The sequence below is a fragment of the Elephas maximus genome, chromosome 11 (genome assembly GCF_024166365.1).
Source record: "Elephas maximus indicus isolate mEleMax1 chromosome 11, mEleMax1 primary haplotype, whole genome shotgun sequence".
Classification (NCBI taxonomy): Eukaryota; Metazoa; Chordata; class Mammalia; order Proboscidea; family Elephantidae; genus Elephas; species Elephas maximus.
Window position 1 is genome coordinate 104,907,786 of NC_064829.1, and position 23,212 is coordinate 104,930,997.

Consider the following 23,212-nt stretch of genomic DNA (forward strand, 5'->3'; position numbering starts at 1 on the left):
GCAGGAGGCCCCGCCCCGCCCCGCCCCGCCCCGCCCTCCGGCCCCCCACCCCCCGAGTCCGGGCGCGAGGCCAGCACTTCCCACTGCCCCACAGCGGACCTCCCAGCTCACCGCGAACTGGCGGGTGCGGGGTTCCCTACGCCCTTAAGCCCCGGCGTCCGGGCTAGGCCGACCAGCACCGGTGGCAGTGGCCTGACCGACCAGCCTAGCCTGTGGCCTGGGCTCTGACCTCACCGGCCCCGTCGCGGACGTCTCGTTCCTCAGTCTCTCCAGGGACTTTGGGATCCTTCCCAATATGCTCAGTGACCTGGTCAATGCAAACCAGCAGACCCCAGTACAACCAGTGGCCTACATTGTCCTCTCCCAGTGTCACTAGTGGCTCCCAGTATTACCAGGGACCCACACTGGCCTCTCCCAGTACAAGTAGTCTGACCAGTGACCTGAGTTAGCCTCCCCCAGAACAGCCAGTGAACCCCAGTCCTAACCAGTGGCCTGGGTTGGACTAACTAGTCTGCCCAGTGGCTCCCAGCCTGACCAATGGCCTAGAACAGCTGCTCCAGGTATGCCCTCCCCTGTGGCCAGTGCTCTGAGCTGTTCTCTGGTCAGTGGTCTGGAACCAGCCAGTTCAATCTCATGTATAATAGTCTTCTGATCCCAGCTCTGCGTGGTCCTCTGTGACTGGGGGGGACGGGGCTGCCGGTGTTCTCCCCTGTAGGGCCCTCCCTTTCCGCTCCCATCTCCAGGGAATCCCAGGAATGCCACCCCCCTTCCTCCTCTCTCCTCTGTGCAAGCTCCCTCCCAGCCTTGAGGGAAAGGGAGGGAAGCAGGCAGGCAGTGCAGGTGAGTGGGGGAGGGGAAAGAATCAGTGCACCTGGGTCTGGGGTAAGGAGCCTACCTGGTGAGAAGGTGGGGGTTACAGGTCACACTGGAAGTCACAGGTCAGACTGCCCCAGAGGCTCCTCACAACCCAGGTCACTGCGGGACAAAATCCCCCAGACTGCTGGTTGGGAAGGGAAGTGGGGGTGGTGGGACAGGTTACCTGGGAGAAGCTAGCCCAGGAGCCACTGGTCAGAATGCGGAGTCGCTGGTCAAGGTGGGAGAGGTTCCCGAGGCCTCTGACAGAGTGTGTGTGTGGGGTGTCACATGAGACACAGAGGGGTCTCTTAGATCATAGGTCAGCCTAGAAGTCATTGTCAGATTGGTCAAGGCTACTTATTCATTGCTCATTAAAAAAACAAAACCAAACTTGTTGCTATCGAGTCGATTCTGACTCATAGTGACCCTACAGGACAGCGTAGAGCTGCCCCATAGGGTTTCCAAGGACCAGCTAGTAGATTTGAACTGCTGACCTTTTGGGTAGCAGCCAAGGTCTTAACAACTGTGCCACCAGGGCTCTGCATTGTTCATACAGGAAATCAACTGTTATACTGGGTTATTGTTGTTAGGTGCCTGCCGTGGAGCGGTTCTGACACATAGTGACTCCATGTGACAGAGTAGAACTGCCCCATAGGCTTTTCTAGGCTGTATTCCACAGAAGCAGATCGCTAGGTCTTTCTCCCACAGAGCTGCTGAGTGGGTTCGAATCACCAACCCTTCTGTTAGCAGCTGAGTGCTTAACTGTCTGTGCCACCAAGGCTCCTTGTTATACTGGGAAAGGTGACTTTTTTAGTATTAGTCATACCATCCCCTCCTCCAGGAAGGCCTCTGTACCCCTCAGGCTGAGTCAGCATCCCCCTCTGGGCTCTTCCAGCCCCCTAGGCTCCCCTATCTCAGTCCTGCCAACTCTGGATTGTTGCCATCCGGGGTCAGGTCTGTCTCCTGCTCTGGACTGTGAGCTGTGAGGCCTCTATCACCTCTGTGTCCCCAGCACTCTCTCTCCAGCACAAGCCCAGGCACAGCGCACGTGCTGGGAGAAGGTTTGCAAGACTCAAAACTCAGGAGCACACAGGCTCACATGCAGACCCCACCCATATTAGATCATCACAGGATACACAGTACAACCTCACACCAGAACCTGAGACTGTGCGGTGGCGCTCCCACACAGCCCCAAGTGCTCTCAGGCACGAGCTTGCACGCTGCCACCCCAGCCACCCACTCCCAGCTCTTCCATCCCCGGCTTGTGCACCTGCTGCCCTGGCCTGGATGGACACTGGTGAGTGCCCTCTCATCAGCTCTCCCCCTTCCGCCTTCCTCAGGAACCCCACTAGCTGAAATTCTAGGAGAGGGAGAAGGAATACATTGAGTGTACACGGAGAAGGAGCCCTGGTGGCACAGTTAAGTGCTCAGCTGGCTGCTAACCAAAAAGTTGGCAGTTTGAACCCACCTAGCAGCTCCACGAGAGAAAAAGACCTGGCAATCTGCTCCCGTAGTGATTATAGCCTAGAAAACCCTATGGGCAGGGGTAGGTTAGCCAGTAAGCAAGATACGCACTGATTTACAGTAAGCAAGGTATGCCGGATTTAATTGTATTTACTTACCAATCTGTAGGGCACAATTTCACAGGGCACACAGCAATAACATATGGAGGATGGAAGTCATAAATACCAGCTGCGGCCCCTTTGCAGACTTGCAGAAACCAGTATTGTAACATCATCTGTCCTTTCCCCTACAATTTATTCCCAAAGAACAGCCAGAAGGATCCTGTTAAAATGTGAGTCAGATAGCATCTTTCTTCTGCTCAGATCCTCCCAAGTGGCTCCCTTCTCACCCCAGTAGAAACTGAAGTTCCCTCTGCGGCTCACAAGGTCTTGATCTGGCCTGGTTACCTCTCTGACCCATCCGCCAATCCCTCCCCTTGCTAATTCTTCTTGAGACAACAGTACCCCGGGGTTCCAGGCTTTCCCTTCTAAACACTAGGTAAATTCCAGCCTCAGGGCCTTTGTGTCTGCTGTTTCCTCTACTGCGACACCACCCTCTCCTCCCCCGGAAATCCACTTAGCTCCCTCCCTTACCTGCTTGGAATCTGTCCTCTATCATCACCTCCCCAGAGAGCTTTCCTGGCCACTCCTTATTCCCTTTCTCTTACTTCATTTTTCCTCCAAAGCGTTTATCACGGTCAGGTAGGTTATGTTTCGTTATTTTTTTGTTGTTGTTCATCTTGCCCGATAAACAAGAGAATGGGAACTTTGCTTTGTTGACCCCTGTACCCCCAGCTCCTGGAGCCCTGCTTGGTATGGGGAGGAGCCGAACAAATATTTGTGCAACGAATTAATTATTTTGCCAATTCCATCCTTTCCCTGGTGGTGGTGGTGTTGTTGTTGAGTGCCCTCTATCCGATTCTGACTTATAGTGACCCCATGTGTCAGAGGGCCCCACAGTCTTCTAGGCTGGAATCTTTACTGGAGCAGATCACCGGGTTTCTCTGGAGGAGCCACTGGGTGGGTTTGAACCGCCAACCTTTCGGTTAGCAGCTGAGCACTTAACTGTTGAGCTACCAGGGCTCTTTACACGTCACACACAATAAATAAAGTATATATATATGTGTATAAAAAAAATAAATAAATAAAATTGTGGTGAAGATACACACACTGAAACTTTTACCAATACAGTAACTCCCACATTATAATTCAATGACATTTTTCATGTTGTACCACCATTGTCACTATCCTTTTCTAAAACATTCCACCACCATTTTTACTTATGTATTTTAACTAAAAGGGGCCCTGGTGGCACAGTGGTTATGTGCTTGGCTGCTATCCAAAAGGTTGGTGGTTCCAACCTACCAGCCCTTCTAAATGTGTCATGATCCCCAATTTGTACAAGCTGTGAACTAATTTTAAAGTTAACCACATGGTATGCTCTATGTAAAATAATAGAACGAAAGTAGAGAAAAGATAAAGCTTGTTAGTTAAAATAAAATCCTAAACCAAACCCGTTGCCGTCGAGTCCATTCCAACTCATAGTGATCCTATAGGACAGAGTAGAACTGCCCCATTGGGTTTCCAAGGTTGGCATCCTTATAGAAGCAGACTGCCACATCTTTTCCCCATGGAGCAGCTGGTGAGTTTGAACCACCGACCTTTCAGTTAGCAGCCGAGTGCTTAACTGCTGCACCACTAGGGCTCCCTATGTCCCCTCCTCTTAAGTCTGTGCAGTCTCGTGACTCATATAACCACAGAAAGTGGCTGAATGACTCCTGAAGTCAGCCCAGAAAAGACCATATAGCTCCAGCCTTGTTCGTTGGAATATTCTCAATGAAGCCTTCAGCCACCTTATAAGCAGTCTGTTACCGCATGGTGGCTGCCATGCTGTGGGGAAGCCCCAAGTAGCCAAAGCAGAGACACGTGGGTGGGCTCTGAGACTCCAGCTCCCAGCTACTTCAGCTGCAGACTGTCTGATTGCAACTGCGAGACCGATGCTAAGCCACAACCACCCAACTGAGCCCTTCCCGAAATCCTGGCCCACAGAAACCATGAGCAGTAATAAAATCCCTTTGCTTTAAGCCACTTTGTTTTGAAGTGATTTGTTATGGGCACTCGCTAATGAGAAGAGCAGCCACATCCGGTTTCTAGGGCAGCAGCAGCAGCAGCGAGGTGACTTCAGTGTCCAGTGGTCATCAGGGCACCAACGTGTCCTCATTAGACCGGTTCTGTGATGTGATTGTGGCTGGGCTACCGTGGCTGGCCAGCTGCCAATGTTCTTGCTCATTTTCTGCTCTTGGTTCTCCAATCCCTCCCGGGATTCTGGGAGTGACCCAAAATCCTTTCAATAAATTCTCTTACTGCCCCAGAGGTGGTTTCTATTGCTTGGAACTAAATCTGGCAGACATGCTTCTGTGCTCCTGGTACACTGTCTTTCTCTCATCTTTTGAGTCTCAGCTCAGACAACACCCCCTCCTCCTGGAAGCCCTCCCTGACTGCTCAGGCTGGGTCAGCTGTCCCCTTGGGATTCCCATAACCCCTGGGGTCCCGCATCCCAGTTCTTCCCACTCTGGGCTGTCACTATCTGGAGACAGGCCTGTCTCCCCACTGGACTGTGAGCCCCGGGTTGGCAGGGCTGGGGCTGTTGTCATCAGCGCTGTGTTCCCAGCCCTGGGCTGGGCACAAGGCAGGGGCTCAGGGGATGTGGACTGATTTAACTAAAGCGAGAGAGGCTGCGTTGTTTACTCTAGGATTAGTGACAAGGTGGGGAGACACTTCCTCGGCCGGATTTAGACCAGAAGTTACTAGTACTTTGGGAGAAGGAGCCCAGGTGGGAATAGAGGAAAGAGGGATGAGAACAGGCAGGGTGTGGCAAGACTGGGTACATAAGCCTCATGGAGATGTGGGATCTTCTGTGACTGGGGATTTAGAACTTGGATACCTGGGTCCGGGTCTAGGAATTTTTTTTTGTCCTGATTAGAGCCCTGGTAGCGCAGTGGTTAACAGCTACAGCTGCTAACCAAAAGGTCGGCAGTTTGAATCCACTAGCGGCTCCTTGGAAGCCTACGGGGCAGTTCTACTCTGTCCCATAAGGTCGCTATGAGTCAGAATCGACTTGATGGTAATGGGTTTTTTTTTCCAGTTTGGGGAATACAAGAATAAATGCCAGATTTTCTGAGAGCCTGGGACTCTGGTGGTACAGTGGTTAGAGCACTCAGCTGCGAACCAAAAGGTCAGTGGTTCGAACCCACCAGCGGCTCAGCGGGAGAAAGATGTAGCAGTCTGGTTCTGTAAAGATTCCAGCCTTGGAAACCCTTTGGGGCAGTTCTATTCCGTCCTATAGAATTGCTATGAGTCAGAATTGATTTGCAGGTAAGGGGGTGGGGTGCTCTGGACTCCTAAGTACTGAGGGCAGAAGGGAGAGTCTGAGGGAGGAGGCTGGGGGTGCGGAAGATTCTATTTGGAGGTCTGAGGGAAGAGATGACTGGGAGCCCAGACTCCTGAGTGCAGAGGAGCTGGGTCCCTCACTCGTCGCTCTGATTCCCAGACTCCAGGGCTGGTCAGGTGGCATTCGGGCCTCTGGGACCACCTGTTTCCAATGCCAAGCTGCCCCCTGGCGGCCGCCTCACTCTTGCTTCACACACCAGACGACAGACCAGGCTTGGTACTTTATTTCCACTTCACAAACCCCTTCCAGCCCCTGGAGCTCTCTTTAGCAGCACTTCTTGGTACCCTGTGAGTCGGAAAGAGGTGGGTTAGGTCAAATCACATCAGGTTGGGGCGGGGTGGTGCGGGATGGGGCTAGGCCAGGGGAAGGAACCTGGAGGAAGAGGGGGAGACTCACCTGGCCTCCAGGCTTGGGCAGCAGTCAGGGATAGCTTGGAGGGGGGAATTTCCCTTTAGGAGTTTCTGCAATGGACACAGTTGGGGGGCATTGATTTCCTGGGATCCAGTGCTTCCCCTCTGTCCCCTGACCCCCTTCTTCCCACAGCTCCTGGCTGCCCCCTGCACTTACTCTGTGGGCCTCTCCCTGGCCTGGGGGCTGGAGTTGGACTCCCATGGGACTGAGGCCACAGTTCTAATTTTCGGCAGGGGAAAAGGGGCCCGAAGTCTGGGGAGGGCCAGAGGTGCCTGGAGGGGAGAAGATGAAGAAATGTCAGAGCTGAGCTGTGGCTGTGGGCTCGGTGTCTCATTTCACAGGCCCAGACAGTGATGGGGGTGGTATGGTGGGGCCTTGTCCTCAGTCCATGCTACTTTCTCCCTTGTACCTTTGCCTTGAGTAAGAAGTTGTTTTAAGTTGTTTGTCCATCTGTCCATCCATCTACCCATTCACCCATCCATCTGCCCACCTATTCATCCATCCGTTTCTCCATCTGTCTGCCCACCTATTCATTCATCCATTTCTCCATCCAACCACCCACCCACCCACCCACCTATTCATACATCCATCTATCTACCCACTCACCCATCCATCCATCCATCTACCCATTCATCCATCTGCCCACCTATTCTTCCATTCATCCATCAATCTGTTTCTCCATCCATCTACCCACATATTCATCCATCCATCCATCCATCCACCCACCCACTTATCCATCCATCCACCCACCTTTCAACTGTTTTTCCATCCATCCATCCATCCATGCATCCATGCATCCATGCATCCATCCATCTGCCCCCCATGCATCCATCCATCCATTTATCCATCCATCCTTCTTTCCTTCCATCCATCCACCCACCCATCCCTCATTTGTTCATTCATTCACTCCGCAAATATTTCCTGAGCACTTACTGGTCTTGGTTGGCTCTGAAGAGACAGTCGTGAACAAGACAGACAAAAATCTCTGCCCTTGTGGAGCTGACCAAGAGACTCATCAAGAGCTCAGCAAGAGACTTACTGTGAGTAATTAATGCAAGAACAAGGACATATCTCCGAGAATATTACAGGATCTCCAGAGAACTGAAATATACATGGGGAGAACGGGAGTGACCACAGACAGGTGAGTGGTGGGGGAAGCCTCTCTGAGGAGCGGACAATTGAACAGAAGCCTGAATGCAAGAAGGATCTGGCCATAGGGGGTGGGAGAGGTGGAGAGGTGTCAGATCCCCAGGCCTTGTGGGCCCTGGACAGGACTTTGGCTTTAATCCTCAGAGCCCTGAGGAGTTAGCAAGGGCTTCTGAGAGGTGAGGGAGGGGATCCAACTCAGGCTGTTGTTGTTGTTAGGTGCCGTCCAGTCGGTTCCGACTCATAGCGACCCTATGCACAACAGAGCGAAATACTGACTGGCCCTGCGCCATCCTCACCATCGTTACTATGCTGGAGCCCATTGTTGTAGCCGCTGTGTCAATTCATCTCGTTGAGGGTCTTCCTCTTTTTTGCTGACTCTCTATTTTACCAAGCATGGTGTCTTTCTCCAGGGATTGATCCCTCCTGATAACATGTCTGAAGTATGTGAGAAGTAATCTCACCATCCTTGCTTCTAAGGAGCATTTTCGTTGTACTTTTTCCAGGACAGATTTGTTTGTTCTTTTGGCAGTCCACGGTATATTCAATATTCTTCACCAACGCCACAATTCAAAGGCGTCAATTCTTCTTCGGTCTTCCTTATTCATTGTCCAGCTTTTGTACACATATGAAGCTATTGAAAACATCATGGCTTGGGTCAGGTGCACCTTAGTCCTCAAAGTGACATAACTCAGGCTATACTACATATGCCCAATTTCACTGACTTCCCCAAATCTGTGGGGCTTGTGTCTATTCTCCACATGGGGACACTGAATCAGAGAGTTCCCTAGCAGAGGATGGAGGCACTGAGATTTGCGCCAGGGTCCTATCGACCTAGAGGTGGGTTTCTCTATTGGAGAACATTGCTGCTCAGAGAGCATTCCCAGGGGAAGGAACCTACCGCCACTGAGTCCATGCCGACTCATAACGACCCTATAGGACAGAGTAGATCTTTCCCCATAGGGTTTCCAAGGCTGAAATCTTTACGGAAGCAGACTGCCACATCTTCCTCCTGTGGAGTGGCTGGTGGGTTTGAACCAACGACCTTTTGGTCAGTAGCCGAGTGCTTAACCATTGCACCACCGAGAGAACAGCATATGCAAATCACAACCACAGTGACCCTGACCCTTAACAGAGTCCTCACCTGGGGCCCTGCACCATCACATCCTGTCCCCACAACAGCCTCGTGTGGCAGGGACTAATATCATTCCCATTTTCCAGATGAGGTAATCAAGGCCCACAGAGGAAATGGAATATGAACTTTGGTGTCTGGAGCCAGGAGCTTAGGTTCCAGGGCTGGCTCCATCACTATGAGCTGGGTGGCTTTCAGATCTGTGAGCCTGAGTGTCCGCCTCTGGATAGTGGGATCGTAACAGTATCTAACTCATTGGCTGTCATGACAATTAAATGAATTATGGTAAAAAGCAGTGCCGAGCACAGGTCGTTGTTGGTGACTCTGTACACAAGGGAACAAACACTGCCCAGCCCTGTGCCATCCCTGTGATTGGTTGGGGATTGGCCCACTGTGATCCATAGGGTTTTATTAGCTGATTTTTGGAAGCAGATTGCCAGGCTTTTGTTCCTAGTCTGTCTTAGTCTGGAAGCTCTGCTGAAACCTGTTCAACATCATAGGACACGCAAGCGTCCACTGACAGCCTGCAATGGTGGCTATGTGTGAGGTGCGTTGGCCGGGAATTGAACCTGCGCCTCCTGCATGGAAGGCGAGAGTCCTACCACTGACCCACCAACACCCCTTTCCCAGTTGCCTTACTGGGAAGCGGCAAAGCCCAGTGTGCGCCCCGGGCTGCTTCTTCTGTAGCAGGTTTTGAAGGGTGGAGAAGCAGGAGTTGATTGGACTTTGAATCAGGCAGGGTCTGGGGAGAAGAGAAAAAGGCAGGCTGGGTGGAGGGCACAGCCCAGGCAAAGGTGCCACAATGTGACAAGGGGTACCCGTTGGCGAGTAGTGCTGGCTGTGCCTCCTTGGTGTCTTCAGGGAGCCAGCTGAGCACCTCCTAATGTTTCCATTTTCATTTGGCTGCGGGTTGGATCTGTTTTTAGCTTCGTTGGCTAGTCTCACCACCACCCCCCCTTCCTGCTCCCTTTCTTGTTTGCTGTGGTCGAATAATGTTCCCGGACTTCCTGAGCTGTTTGTTTGAAGACGGCGGAAGACGGCGCAGTATTGATTTAATCCAGCCCACAGAGATGGCCCCCCCAGTGGAGGACTGTGGTCTTGAAAAATCCTGGGGAGGTACGGGGGTGGGGGGAGGGAGGGAACGCCAGGCTGGGGCTTTGGCTTGCTTATGCATTTGCTTAAAACAAAAGCAGAAGGACTGGGGGGGCTTTAAGGCCTCCCAGAGGAGCCCTGGTGGTGCAGTAGTCAAGCACTTGGCTGCTAACAGAAAGGTTGGCCGTTCAAACCCACCGGTGGCTCCTCGGGAGAAAGACGTGGCAGTCTGCTTCTGTAAAAATTCCAGTCTTGGACATCTTATGGTGTAGTTCAATGCTGTATTATAGGGTCCCTATGAGTTGGAATCAACTCGATGGCAGTGGGTTTGATTTTTTGGTAAGGTCCCCCAACACTGGCTTCTCTTTCAGGCTATGTGGCTTTGGGCAGAGGAAGTCACCTTTCTGAGCTTATTTCTTCTAGAAAACGGGGAGAAGAAGATTATTGACTTCAGAGGGCTGTTGGGAAGACTCAGTTCAATGTATTCACTCAACACCTATTTGCTGAGCACCTACTATGTGTCAGCATTGGTAGTTCAGTGGTAGAATTCTCACCTTCCATGCAGGAGATCTGGGTTCGATTCCTGGCCGATGCACCTCACATGCAGCCACAACCTGGCTATCAGTAGAGGCTTATGCATTGCTATGATGCTGAACGGATTTCAGCAGAGCTTCCAAACTAAGACTAGGAAGAAAGGTTTGGTGACCTACTTCTGAAAATCAGCCAGTGAAAACCATATGGGTCACATAGTTTCATCCGCAACCGAGAGTGGGGATGACGCGGGACTGGGCAGCATTTGGTTCTGTTGTGCATGGGGCAGCCATGAGTCGGGGCCAACTCAACGACAGCTAACCACAGCTATGTGTCAGGCACTGTTCTATACTCTGGAGATATATTGGAGAATAAGGTGCCTCAGAAGACAGGTCTAGCGATTTGCTTTCAAAAGGTCATAGCCTTGAAAACCCTATGGACACTCTGACTGGGATCACGACAGAGGGTCTTGAACAGAGTGGGAGAAAAATTGTAGAACAAAAAATCAAATTTGCAAAAAAGACCAGACTTACTGGTCTGACAGAGACTGGAGGAATCCCTGAGACTATAGTCTAAGACACCCTTCTAACCTGGAACTGAAGCCATTCCCGGAGATCACCTTTCAACCAAAACACAGACAGGCCCATAAAATAAACACCACCACCCAAGAGGGACATGCTTCTTAGAACAATCAATTACACGAGATCAAAGGGTGACATTTTCCTAAAAGCAAAGATGAGAAGGCAGCAGGAAGGGGTGGAAAATCAGGATGAAAGGTAACAAGGAAACTATGATGGAAATGGGGGGAATGCTAACACATTGTAGAGAATGAAACCAATGTCACTAAACACTTTATGTACAAACTATCGAATGGGAAACTAATTTGCTCTGTAAGCTTTCACCTAATGCACAATAAAAAAAGAGAAAAAACCTCTATGGAGCCCTTCTACTCTGCATGTATGGGGTTGTCATGAGTCAGAACTGACTCTGATGGCGATTAACAACAACACAAAGGCCTAACCCTCCAGGGTGGTTACAATTTACTGATGGTGGTACCATGCAGTCCAGTCGATCCCAACCGATAGCAACCCTATAGGACAGAGTAGTACTGCCACACAGGGTTTCCAAGGCTGTAATCTTTTCTGAAGCAGATTGCCACACCTTTCTCCCGTAGAGCAGCTGGTGGGTTCGAACCGCCGACCTTTCATTTAGCAGCCAACTGCTTAACCATAAAGCTATATGCTCCACTAGGTGGTGGAAGGGCTGTCACAATACAGCAGAGCCAGGGGTTGGAGAGATGAGGGTGCTATTTTCAATAGAGTGGTCAGGAAGGCCTCCCTGAGGAGTGGGCGAGAAAGCAAACCTGGGGGAAAGGAGATCCAGGTAGAAGGTACAGCAGGTGCAAAGGCCCTGAGGTGGGACATGCCTGGGTTGCTGGAGGAAGAGCAAAAAAGCCAGGGAGGCAAGAGAGAAATAGGAGAAGAGGGTCACGGAGGGGTGGGGGACAGATTGTGCAGGGCTTTGAAAACAGGGGCAAAAGGGGCGTGGCCTGGCCTGGCCCCCCAGGGTATCCAGTCAGACCAGGGACCCTGGGGCTGAGTGAGACCCAAGCAGACCACCCCAGCCCAAGGCCTGACTCACCACCTCCAGTCGGCCTCCACTTCTGGGTCTTGTGGGGGATAGATCTAGCCGAGGGGGGAGAGGGGGCACTGAGGAGGCCACCTGGGAGGGACAGAGGGTGGAGGGGGTATTGTGAGCTGCTGTTCCCTTCTCACCCCTGTATCCTCTTGCCTGGGGTCCTGGCATTCAGGCATTGTTCTCAGTTAGGGAGTTATGCAGTTCTACTCTGTCTTATATATTTTTTTTTACTCTGTCTTATAGGGTCGCTATGAGTCGGAATCGACTCAAAGGCACTGGGTTTATTTTAATGGAGAATAACACGAAGTCCTAACCCTCAGGGGGGTTACAAGCAAAGAAAGCTACAGCCCCAGACCCCTGGGAAATCAAAAGTCCAGACCCCCAGGACCCAAGAATCCTGTCACCAGCCCCCTCCTCCCTCAGACCAGGAGTCTGGGTCCCCAGGCCTCTCCTTCCTCAGACCCAGGAGTCCAACACCCACCCCCTCGCCAGCCCAATCAGGCTCCAGGATTCAGCCCGATCTACTGCCTGGCCCTGCTTACCTGCCCCATCTCCTCCTCCCTGTCTTCCTGGTCACTGCTGTCCTCTGGGTCCTCATCAGCTGCAGACCTGGCCCCCGCCGGCCTCCCTGGGAACTGATGGACACTGATAGGCTCTCGGCCCTTGATCTCACAGCGGCAGAAGGGGCAGGTCTGGCTGTCCGAGTGCTGGGGGAGGTGGGAGGGGAAGGTCAGGGGTTCCCTGTTCTCACCATGTCCTTCCATCCCTAACAGAGTGATGGGGAGGACAGAGAGGGAGAGGGAGAGGGAGAGGATGAGAGAGAGAGTGAGAGAGAATGAGGGAGAGAGAATGAGACAGAAAGAGAGTGAGAGACAGAGAATGAGAGACAGAGAATGACAGAAAGAATGAGAGAGAGAACGAGAGAGAGATTGGACGGGAGCTGAGGTAAGGAGAGGCATGCACAGACGGAGCCCCATGGAGCCGACGGCAACAGTGCCTGCCTCCCAGGGGCCTCTCTGGACCAAGCTTTTGCTGAGAGATTCCTGTGGCTGGAATCCTCACTACGACCCTTGGGAGGGTCATGCCACCAGCCCCACTCTCCAGAGGAGGAGGCTCAGGCTCAGAGACGTGTAGCTGCTTCCCCAGATCACCCAGTAAAGGAGAGATGGGGCCCTTTCTACTAATAACATAGCTGGAGAAGGACAGATGGAACGACAGACAGAGCAAGATGGAGACAGAGGCATGGACATAGACAGCTGGGCTCCTGGCCTCACTCCTGGGGGAGTCTCTGCTCTCCTGGGCCTCAGTTTCCTCATTTGATCAAGTAGGCACATGAGAGCTCCCTGGGTCCCTGGGAGGAGCAAGCGGTTAAGCGCTCGACTACCAGCTGAAAGGCTGGTAGTTTGAACGCACTCAGAGGCGCCTCGGAAGACAGGCCTGGTGATCTTCTGGAAGGTTACAGCCTTGAAAACTCAATGGAGCAGTTCTGCCCTGTACACATGGGGTTGCCAGGAGTCGGAATCGACTGGAGAACAACAACTGGGGCTTTCCCCTGCAGAGATGGGGAGATGGGGCGGCAGGGTGGGGTGGGGCCACAGAGGTGTAGCTAAGGGGGTGGGGGAACATGGGGGCATTTGCCCCTCGGGCACAGGTCCAAGGGGGAGCTAGATGAAGCGTGGAATGGCATTCCGAGGTGCCACAAATATGAAAGGCACCCGATTAAGGCAGCAGGACAAGAGGGGGAAAAGTGTTTCTGCTGACGGGTCACTGCTACCATCGTCTGTTTGTCTTGAAACTGGGGGGTGCAACTGAAAGATTGTCCCGCGCACTCGTTATCCTTGATATACCCCTGCGGGGCTAAGACTCACCTGCCAGGCAGCCAGGCAGCAGCTGCACAGCAGGTGCCCACAGGGCTCGATCTTCACATCCTTGTCATTCTCAGCACATATTTTGCAGAGCTCGAATGTGGAGTCCATGGCCCAGTAGAGCTGCAGTTGCTCCTGGTGGGAAACAAGATGCGGAGAAGGAAGGTGGGTGTCAGGCACAGGGATGCAACTCTGGTCAAGGAAGAAAGCCCCAGACCTCTGCTCCAGGCCAGACCCTCTCCCAAGTTCAAGGCCTCCTATCCAACTGCCTTTTACATGTCAGGAAATGTTTTCCCTAGGAAATCTGTTTGCCAGATTCAGCAAATAAAAATAAAGACGCCCAGTGAAGTTTGAATTTCAGATCAGCAATGAACGATTTTTTTTAGTATAGAAAAACTATACTAAACTCGTTGCCCTTGAGTCAATTCTGACTCAGAGCGACCCTATAGGACAGAGTAGAACTGCCCCATAGGGTTTCCAAGGAGCAAGTAATGGATTCAAACTGCTGACCTTTTGGTTAGCGCCAAACACTTAACCATGGCGCCACCAGGGGCCCTTTTTTTTCCTTTTTAGTATAAGTATGGGCCCTGGTCCTATAGTGTCGATCTGAGTTGGAATTGACTTGACAGCAACAGGCTTTTGTTTTTTTTTGTCCTGAATAAGGTCCCTGGGCGGTGCAGTTTGCGATCACTTGCTAATGTAAAAGCTGGTGGTTTGAACGCACCCAATGGTGGTGGAAAAAAGTCCTGGCGGTCTGCATCTATAAAGATTACAGCTAAGAAAATGCTAAGGAGCAGTTCCACTCTGTAACACATGGGGTCGCCATGAGTCGGAATTGACTTGATGGTAACAGGTTTGGTTTTTTTTTGGCTTGCGTCCCAAATATTGCATGGTACGTGTTGTTGCTAGTTGCCAAGAAGTCAATTCTGACTCATGGCAACCCCATGTGTGCAAAGGAGAACTGCCCCATAGGGTTTTCAAGGCTGTGACCTTTTGGAAGCAGATTGCCAAGGACTTTCGGTCAGTGTCGACTGCTTTAACTGTTTGCTGTACCCAGGGACTCATTTATACTCAGAATGTACTAGGGTGGCTGGGAGAGTTAACAGCTGGCACAGGGGCTGTCACTGGCGAACGTTCAAGCACCATTAGCTCTTCTGATGATCTCAGCAGCTCAGTTTCCTTGTCTCATCCCCACGATGACCCCTGGGAAGGAGGCAGGAGGAACTAACTGAATTTTTGAGAAGATGAGCAGAGGCTCAGAGAAGGGAAGTGATTTGCCCAAGATCACACAGCTGCCTAGCCACACTCCAAGACAAGGCCTTGGTGATTCCAGGGCCTGAGGCTGTGGGGAGGATTCCTGAGCTCAGGCAAATGGTGTAGTGTGACCCTCAGCAGGGCCAGGAGCACAGGCCTATCTCACCTCTGACACATGGATGTGCTGGTGAGGCTCCATGTGGCAGAGTTCAGTCAGGTCCGGGTTATGGTTCCTCCCGTCTGGGTACAGGTAGCTGTGGGAGGGAGGAGAGGGGTGCTGAGGGGCCATTCAGCACCCCTCACCCCTAGGCTGACAAGCCCCGCCCCCTGGGGGGTCCCACAGCTCCCTGGGATGAGGATCTGCCCCAAACCCATTGCTGGCCTGGGAGTATTTTCCCTCCTCAGATTGGGACACTGTGTCCCCTTACACCTCTCTCAGGACATAAGAGTGTCCCCTCAGACCCAGGGCAGGGTGTGTCCCCTCAGATCCCTCAGGGCAGGGTGTGTCCCCTCAGATCCCCCAGGGCAGGACCATGTCCTCCTCAGACCCCAGGACAGGGTGCGTCTCTCAGGCTCCCTAAAGAAGGACATAATAAACCTATAAACTCAAGCTCTGGAAACAGATCACATGGAACCAGAACAGGAAACTGATAAAAATCTTGAGTCACAGCTCCCAGAAACCCCCGCCTCCCCTTCACAGATTCTTCAGGTCTGAGCATAGAAGCCTCTTCGGGTAACAAAGTGTGGAAGTGACCAAATCTTAGAGTCTTAGACCATCAGGGCTGAAACGGGGAAGGGCCCTCTGAGGGCATCCACGCGGCTTCTCGCCTTACTGATTGTGGTGACCCAGGGTTCCGTGTGGGAAAGGCACTGGCCCAGGGTCACACAGTGAGGCTGGGAGAGATGCAGAACAGCGGCTGAGGGCAAGATTTGAGGGCTGGGCTGTAAAGGAGCGGAGAAGAAGGTTCTAGACCCTCGGGGTCTCCCATCTGGATTGGAACAGCATCCTCAAATCAACGGGGGGGCCAAGTTCCCAGAGACCTGGGCTCCAAAGTGCCTCTCCCACAAACACACCTTGGTGATTCAGGCCTCAATTTCCCCTTCTGTAAAACGGACACAATCATGCTTAGGGCAAAGGTGAAGCAGCTTTGGTAGCCCAAAACAGTTCAGCGCTCAGTTGCTAACTGAAAGGTTGGGGGTTCCAACCCACCTCGCAGCTCTATGGGAGAAAGACCTGGCAATCTGATTCCTAAAGATTACAGCTAAGAAAACCCTATGGGGGCAGTTCTACTCTGTCCCACGGGGTTGCTGTAAGTTGAAATCGACCTGATGGCACCCAACAACCACAACGGGGCAAAGACTGGTGGTGAGGATGAAATAGGAGTGCTGGTAGCATAGTGAATTCTCCACTCCGAAGGAGAAGGATGTGGCGGTCTGCTTCCCTGAAGACTCTGGCCTTGGAAACCCTATGGGGCAGTTCTACTCTGTTCTATAGGGTCACTATGAGTTGGAATCGACTCAACAGTAACGGTTTGGTTTTGGTTTTCGGTAGCATGTCCAGCACAGTCCCTGCTCAATAAAAGGAAACTGCTATGATCAACTTTAGACCCAGAAAGCCACCTTGAGCCCTGGTGGTGTAGTAGTTAAGCAGTCAGCTGCTAACTGAAAGGTCAGCGGTTCGAACCCACCAACTTTTCCGTGGGAGAAAGATGTGGCAGTCTGCTCTCGTAAAGATTACAGCCTTGGAAACCCTATGGGGCAGTTCTACTCTGCCCTCTAGAGTTGCTATGAGTTGGAATTGACTTGAAAGCAGTAGGTTTGGTTTTTGTTTATGCAGTAGAAAGCTCTGCCTCCCGTCCCTTCTCTCTGAGCCTTGATTTTCCCAACTATAAAATGGTAGTGTGTGTGTTTATGGGGAGGGGGGAGGCTGGACCAGGTTCACACTGATATGAACTGTGGATCTTCTCCTCCACTGAAATTTGACCTGCAACTCAGGACAGTGTAGTGGCAAAGGGCCCGGACTCTGAGCTAGCTTCAAATCCCAGCTCATTAGTTCAGTAGCTGTGTGACCTGGGACAAGTGACTCTGCTTCTCCGTGCCTCAGTTTCCTCAGCTGTAAAGTGGGAATATAATAACAGTATGGGTGTATAGGAGTCTCTGGGTGGCACAAAGAGTTAAGTGCTCAATTACTAGCTAAAACGTTGGCAATTTGAACCTACCCAGAGGAGCTTCAGAAGACAGTCCTGGAGACCTGCTTTCAAAAGGTCATAGCCTTGAAAACCCTGTGGAGCACAGTTCTCCTCTGTACGCATGGGGTTTCCATGAGTTGGAATGAACTAGATGGCAACTAACAACAACAGTCAGATAGCATATCAATTACATCAGGGTCTGGTTAAAAGTCCAGGGTACGGCTCCAGAATCTCACCCATCTGTTTTTCCCTCCCCTCCTATCCATGGCAGCTTCTGAAAAAGGAGCCCTGTGGCAACCAAGGTTAGAGGTCAAAAAGCACTATGAGTCAGATCAGAATCGACTCAATGGCAGCGGGTTTGGTTTTGGGTCTTAGCTGGTCCCCTGGTGCGGTGGTAGAATTCTTGCTTCCCATGCGGGAGACCTGGGTTCAGTTCCTGGCCAATGCACTTCAGGTGCAGCCACCACCTGTCTGTCAGTGGAAGTTTGCATATTGCTAGGAAGTAGAACAGGTTTCAGCAGAACTTCCAGACTAAAATGGACTAGGAAGAAAGGCCTGACAATCTACTTCTGAAAATCAGCCAATGAAAACCCTGTGGATTCTCCTTTGCCATGAGACCAGAAGAACTGGATAGTGCCTGGCTACCATTACTGAACATTTAATCAAAGAGTCTCTAGAAGAATCCTCATCACAATGGGGAAAATACAGAACGGAATTTCAAATTTCTGTGGACTACAGACTTTCTGGAGCCATGGAGGCTGGATGAACCCCTAAAACTGTTACCTGGAGATATCTTTATACCTTAAGCCAAAAATGTCCCCCGAAGCCTTTAAATCTAGCGATAGTTTAATTAGTAAAGAATGTCTGCTTTGAGCATTATGCTCTTTTAAGATCTATCTGTATGGGATCAAATGGACAACAGCAACTTGAAAGGTTAGACAGGAGGCTTAGGGGACAGGGAGTTTATGCTAATGGGGGAGGAATAACTCTGAAAAGGAGGTTGAGAATAGTTGCACAACTTGAAGAATGTAATCAATGTCACTGAATTGTACGTGTAGAAATTGCTGAATTAGTGTATGTTCTGCTGTGCATGTTGTCAACAACAAAATAAATTATTAAGAAAAAAATCTATGGATCACGTGGTCTTTGTGTGAATTAGAAGGTGCCACTTCCTCGAGACCCTTGACTGCCACCTGCTGGAGTACTGTGGTATTACAAATTTATGATGTTGCTAGGTGAATGTGTGTCTTCAGACACGGTGATCTTGGGCAGTGGGCAACATGCATAACCTTTTGCTGTGGGTTCTGCTGACACCTTCCCCTTGCCGGGATGGGGACTCACAGGCCTTTTCTTTGTCCTTCCAGGAGCACCTGGAACAGAGGTTTGTTGGGAGGGATGGTCTGTAGGATGTTGCCTTCCGTGCTCACGTATCCAATGGCCCACTGCCCCAAGCGAGTGCAGCTGGGGCGAAAGATGTAGCTGGAAGGAGAGGTAGGGGAGGTGGGGTCAGGGAGTGGTCATCACTGCCCCTTCAGGGACCTCCCATCTCTCCACCCTGTTGGGATTGAAGTATTTAAATCCTCATCCCTTTACAAACCCAATTCCCTACCCTTTACGGATATGGTGCCAGATCCCCTTCCACCACTATAGGGGATACCTGTCGTTTTTACCTTCTTCCAATAACAACACCCCAGTGTTTATTTGGGGACCTCCCTCTCCTTTACTGGGGTTCAGACAAGGCTGATTCTAGCTTGGCCAATCAGTATATTTCAGAACCCTTGACCACAGTGATGGGAGTCTGACCTAAGACTTTTGCTGGGAGTATCAGGAAAAAGGTACCCATTTCTACAGAGCTTGCTAAAGTGGGAGGGTATACAGCTGGGGCTCATAGAAACCATTCTGCCACCGTGAGGACAGGATCAGCCTGGGAATGAAGCCAACACAGGGGAAAGCAGAGACGATGAATAGGAATCAATTCCTGACTATCACTTGAGCACCTGGGTCCAGCTGTGCCTGAAACCCAATATTCTGGTCTTTCTGATTATGGGAATTAACTCGTTCTCCCCCCCCCCTTCTTAAATCAATTTGAAGTATAATCAATTTGAAGTATGACTGGAAGAGTACTAAAACACTCACCTTCCTGGGGATCCCTCCACCATGAATCTGACCACCTATCCCTTTATCCTCTTGGTGTTTCAGGCAGCTCAGTCTCTTAATTCTTAACCCTCTGGGGAACCCAACAGCTTAAAACTCCAAGTTTGAAACATTCAGGTGTCTGGTTTTCCAGTCTCCTACCCCCAGCAAGTGGGTGTCACATTAAAAATATTTAACAGATGGGGCAGCTTGGGCTGCACCTATCAGTGTTAACAAATCTTGACCCAGGGCAGGGTCTTTGGGGCCTCTGCTAGGCTAGGCAGTCCCTTTAGTTGCTGGATTGTGGGAGGTTCAGGAAGTTCAGGGAGAGGAGTGGGGGTGGCAGGGCCACTGGGCATTTCCCTCCAAATCATTGACTTTCTGGGATCCCAGAGACCTCAGCCCTTCACTCGTCACTCCCTGAAGAATGTCTGGGCTTCCACCACCCACCAGCCCAGGACCCTGACACCTGAGCCCCCGGCAGCCCCATCCCCCTGAGGCCTGGGTGTTTACCTGCCAGGCTTGTCCCTGCAGGCCTGCAGCCGTGCGCGGACCTCATCATACGTGAGGAAAGCCATGTAGCCTGGGTGGTTGACCGCCAGGAGCTCCCAGTTCTTGAGAAGTGTGGACCATGGCTGGGGTGGGGCAGGGTGTGGTCAGCGAGGGGCCTAGGAAGCAGCCCATACCTCTAGTGCCTCCAACCAAAACAACCAAACCCATTGCCGTGGAGTGGAGATTCCGACTCATAGTGACCCTGTGGGACACAGTAGATCTGCCCCATAGGGTTTCCAAGGAGTGGCTGGTGGATTTGAACAGCGGAGCTCTTAATCACTGCACCACCAGGGCTCCCTAGTGTCCCCAGGGTCCAAGGTTTTAGTCAGCTCACTCACATCCAAAGGTCTCAGGAATATCTCTACATGGAAGACTCCAGCCCCTTCCTCCCCCAGAATCCAGGAGTCCAGGTCCCCAGACCTCCCTCCTTCAGACCCGGGAGTCCAGGCCCTCAGCCCCCTCCCTCCTCAAACCCAGGACTCCAGGCCCCCAGCCTCCTCCAACCTCAGAACCAGGAGTCCAGACTCCCAGCCCCCTCCTCCCTCAGAACCAGGAGTCCAGATCCCCAGTCCCCTCCTCCCTCAGACCCAGGAGTCTTGGCCCCTAGCCCTGACCTTCTCTGACCTGGAAGAGCCTGGTGAAGATGTCAAACTCGAAAATGGACACGTGGCCGCTGCAGGTGAGGTCGATGGTGGAGCGCAAGGCCAAGGCCGTGGAACCTGATTCCACAGGGTGGCAGGTGTGCAAGAGGGACTCAAACTCAGCCCAGGGCAGCACACACCTGGTGAGAGTATGGAGCTGAGGTCTCTGGGAGCCTAGGACAGGAGGATCTCTGGCAAGGAGGGGGCTGGGGCCTGGACTCCTGGGTCTGAGGGAGGAGGGGGCTGGGGCCTGGACTCCTAGGTCTGAGGGTGGAGGAGGCTGGAGGCTAGGACCTCTGGATCTGAGGTAGGAGGGAGCTGGGGGCTGGGACTCCTGGGTCTGAAGGAGGAATGGGCTGGAAGATGGGACTCCTAGGTCTGAGGGAGGAGGGGGGTGGGGGCCTGGATTCCCATATCTGAGGGAGGAGGAGGCTGGGAGCCTGAACTCCTGGGTCTGAGGGAAGAGGGGGCTGGGGGGCTAGATACCCATATCTGAGGGAGGAGGGGGCTGGGAGCCTGATTCCTGGGTCTGAGGGAGGAGGGGGCTGGGAGCTTGGACTCCTGGGTCCCTGGGAAGGGGCAGGAGGGGCCTCCAGGAGCTGAAGGCTCTGGGGAGCCAGGGCAGGGGCTCACTCACCGAGCCCCGCAGTGCTCCCTCCAGAAGGTGTGGGCTGGCACCTTTTTAAGCTGGTACGTGTGTCCACAGTACTGCCCCCCGGGGAATAGCGCGTCAAGCTCTGCATGCATGTGGCTGAAGATGAGGGCCAGCTTGGCCAGCTGCCGCCTGCGGGGAAGGGCTCTAAGGACCTGGGCTGGACCTTGGGCTTCCCACCAACTCCCTGCTACCCACGGGGCATACCCACAGGGACAAACCCCCAGACTCTAATGATCAGCTCAGCGTAAAAGCCACTTCCAAGCCTGCCTGTTCTGGGCCTCATTTCCCTCATCTGTGAAGGAAGTGTAAGTACTGCCCCAGATCCAGGTTGTTGCTGGTTTGTCATGGAGCTGGCCCCCACCTCATGGCGACCCCACGTGTTACAGAGTAGAACTGCTCCATATGGTTTTCTTGGCTATAATTTTTATGAAAACTGATCACCAGGCCTTTCTTCCACAGCACCGCCAGGTGGATTCCAACCACCAACCTTTAGGTTAGCAACCTAATGCCAACCGTTTGTGCCACCCAGATGGCTTATTTGCTGTAAAGAAGGGGTGTGGGGCCTGATGGGGTTGAGAACCACTCACTGCTCTAGACCTTGTTCGGAGCTCTAGGCCTCACACCTCATCCGCCCCTGTCACTCAGCAGAGTTCAGTTGCCCACTAGAGTTGGCCACCTACAGACAGGCCCTAGGTCTTGAGCTGGCTGTTACTCAGGAACTAAAGGACCAAGGCCCTGGAGAGCCAGAGAGGGGAGAGTTGGTACCTGGGTCTCCAAACAGGACAGGGCCTGGGGGCCTTGGCCCCTGGGTCCCCTAGAGAGGCAATTTGGAAGTCTGGTGCCCCAAAAAAGAGTAAGATAGGGTGGCTTTGGTGGGTAGTGATAGGACGGGACTCTCCAGGCAGGGGCTGTGATAGGGACTTGAAGATCAGTTTCTCCAGGTGTGTGAATCCTCCTCAGGCAAGAAGCCCCACAGGGTCCTCACGTTCCCAGAACTGCCTATATGAGGCCCCTGGAGGTGGGGCAGAGGCTGCTGGGTGCCCAAGAAAGAGGGGCAATGGGGAGCCTAAGGTCTGGATCTCCAAGGAAGGAAAATGCTGGGCTAGGTTTTCTCAGGGAGGAGGGGACTGGGAGGCCCTGACTCCTGGGTCTGAGGGGAAGCTAGGGCCCTCCAACTCCTGGGTCTGAGGGAGGAGGGGGCTGAGGGCGTGGCCTGGGCCTCCCTCCTGATCCCACCTTTGTCCTGGGGCCCAGGCATCTGCTCACCTGAGTCTGGAGCCCTCCCGGAAGAGCTCGTCATTGGCTTCCGTTCGGCCCCTGGGAGGCAGCAGCGTTGCCACCTGCCTGCCCTTGGCCTCCAGGTTGGCGAGGTAGATGGCGAGGAAGTCCCAGGCTCCGCCGGGACCCTCGAGGCACCTACCGCCCTCCGCCCGCCGGGCCAGGGTCACCTTGCGCAGCAGCTGCGCGGTGCGGGGCAGCAAGTCTCGCAGCGAGGGGGGACTCGAGGCGAGCCGGGGGTCCCCGCAATGCGCTTCCAGGCGCTCCAACAGCTTCACCACCCGGCCGAGTGCGCGGGCGTCCCCCGACTGCCGCCCCCAAGGGGCCGGCGCCGCCGCAGCCATGTGTCCCTCGGGTGCCCTGGAAGGGACAAGAGTGGCGGGAAAGGGCGCGGCACAGAGTGGAGGCGGACGGGGCGGGCCCTGAAGAACCGGAGTAGGGACCCTGGTACCTGTGTCTCCAAAGGGGGCGGAGTCTGAGGCTCTGGCACCTGAGTCCCCTAGAGGTGCGGCTTGGAAGTCTGACTTGTAAAAGAGAGCAAGATAGGGTGGCGTCGGTGGGTGGCGAGAGGAGGGCGCTCCTGAGGAGGTGGGAATTGCAGGTAGGATGCCTAGGCCCCTTCAGGGAAGAGCAAAGGGCTGGTGCCAAGATTGCAGTGGAGGACAAGGCTGGGGAGACATCTTTTGGGGGGCGTAGGGCTGGGAGTTTAACTCTCCAAATCCTTCAGGGAGGTGGGGCTGGCACGCAGAGCTCCTGGGTCGCTGCTGGGATTAAAGGTCAGAGAGCTGGGCTGTAGGAGGAAAGGTCAGGGAGCAACGTTATCTCTTTGTCCCCGAGAAGGAAGGCACAGCCTGACCAGACTCCTGGGTCTCTTAGGAACAGGGCTT

At 52.9% G+C, this 23,212-nt stretch overlaps 1 protein-coding gene and 1 long non-coding RNA gene across 7 annotated transcripts; both read right to left on the reverse strand.

Moving 5' to 3' along the window:
- Positions 1 to 47: 47 nt before the first annotated feature.
- Positions 48 to 3,137, reverse strand: LOC126085742 (uncharacterized). 3 transcript variants are annotated; one of them, XR_007519344.1, is made up of 4 exons: positions 2,952 to 3,137; positions 2,478 to 2,640; positions 896 to 975; positions 48 to 307 (listed from the first exon to the last, which is right to left on the reverse strand). It is a non-coding gene; the product is annotated as an uncharacterized LOC126085742 (long non-coding RNA). The 3 variants fall into 3 exon arrangements; XR_007519342.1 differs by lacking the exon at positions 2,952 to 3,137 and adding an exon at positions 2,766 to 2,910; XR_007519343.1 differs by lacking the exon at positions 2,952 to 3,137 and adding an exon at positions 2,742 to 2,910.
- Positions 3,138 to 5,768: 2,631 nt separating this feature from the next.
- CBLC (Cbl proto-oncogene C) lies at positions 5,769 to 22,960 on the reverse strand. Of its 4 annotated transcripts, XM_049900670.1 has the most exons (13): positions 22,777 to 22,960; positions 22,314 to 22,685; positions 21,030 to 21,176; positions 20,376 to 20,532; positions 19,713 to 19,834; positions 18,408 to 18,545; positions 15,044 to 15,131; positions 13,627 to 13,758; positions 12,301 to 12,465; positions 11,762 to 11,842; positions 6,376 to 6,491; positions 6,205 to 6,269; positions 5,769 to 6,093 (listed from the first exon to the last, which is right to left on the reverse strand). In XM_049900670.1, the coding sequence occupies exons 2-12, from the start codon at positions 22,667 to 22,669 to the stop codon at positions 6,260 to 6,262; spliced, it is 1,512 nt and encodes a 503-aa protein (XP_049756627.1). In that variant the 5' UTR covers positions 22,670 to 22,685; positions 22,777 to 22,960; the 3' UTR covers positions 5,769 to 6,093; positions 6,205 to 6,259. The 4 variants fall into 4 exon arrangements, with proteins under 4 accessions (XP_049756627.1, XP_049756626.1, XP_049756630.1 ...); XM_049900669.1 differs by lacking the exon at positions 22,777 to 22,960 and having other exon boundaries at positions 22,314 to 22,769; XM_049900673.1 differs by lacking the exon at positions 22,777 to 22,960 and having other exon boundaries at positions 20,376 to 20,566; positions 22,314 to 22,442.
- Positions 22,961 to 23,212: the final 252 nt, after the last annotated feature.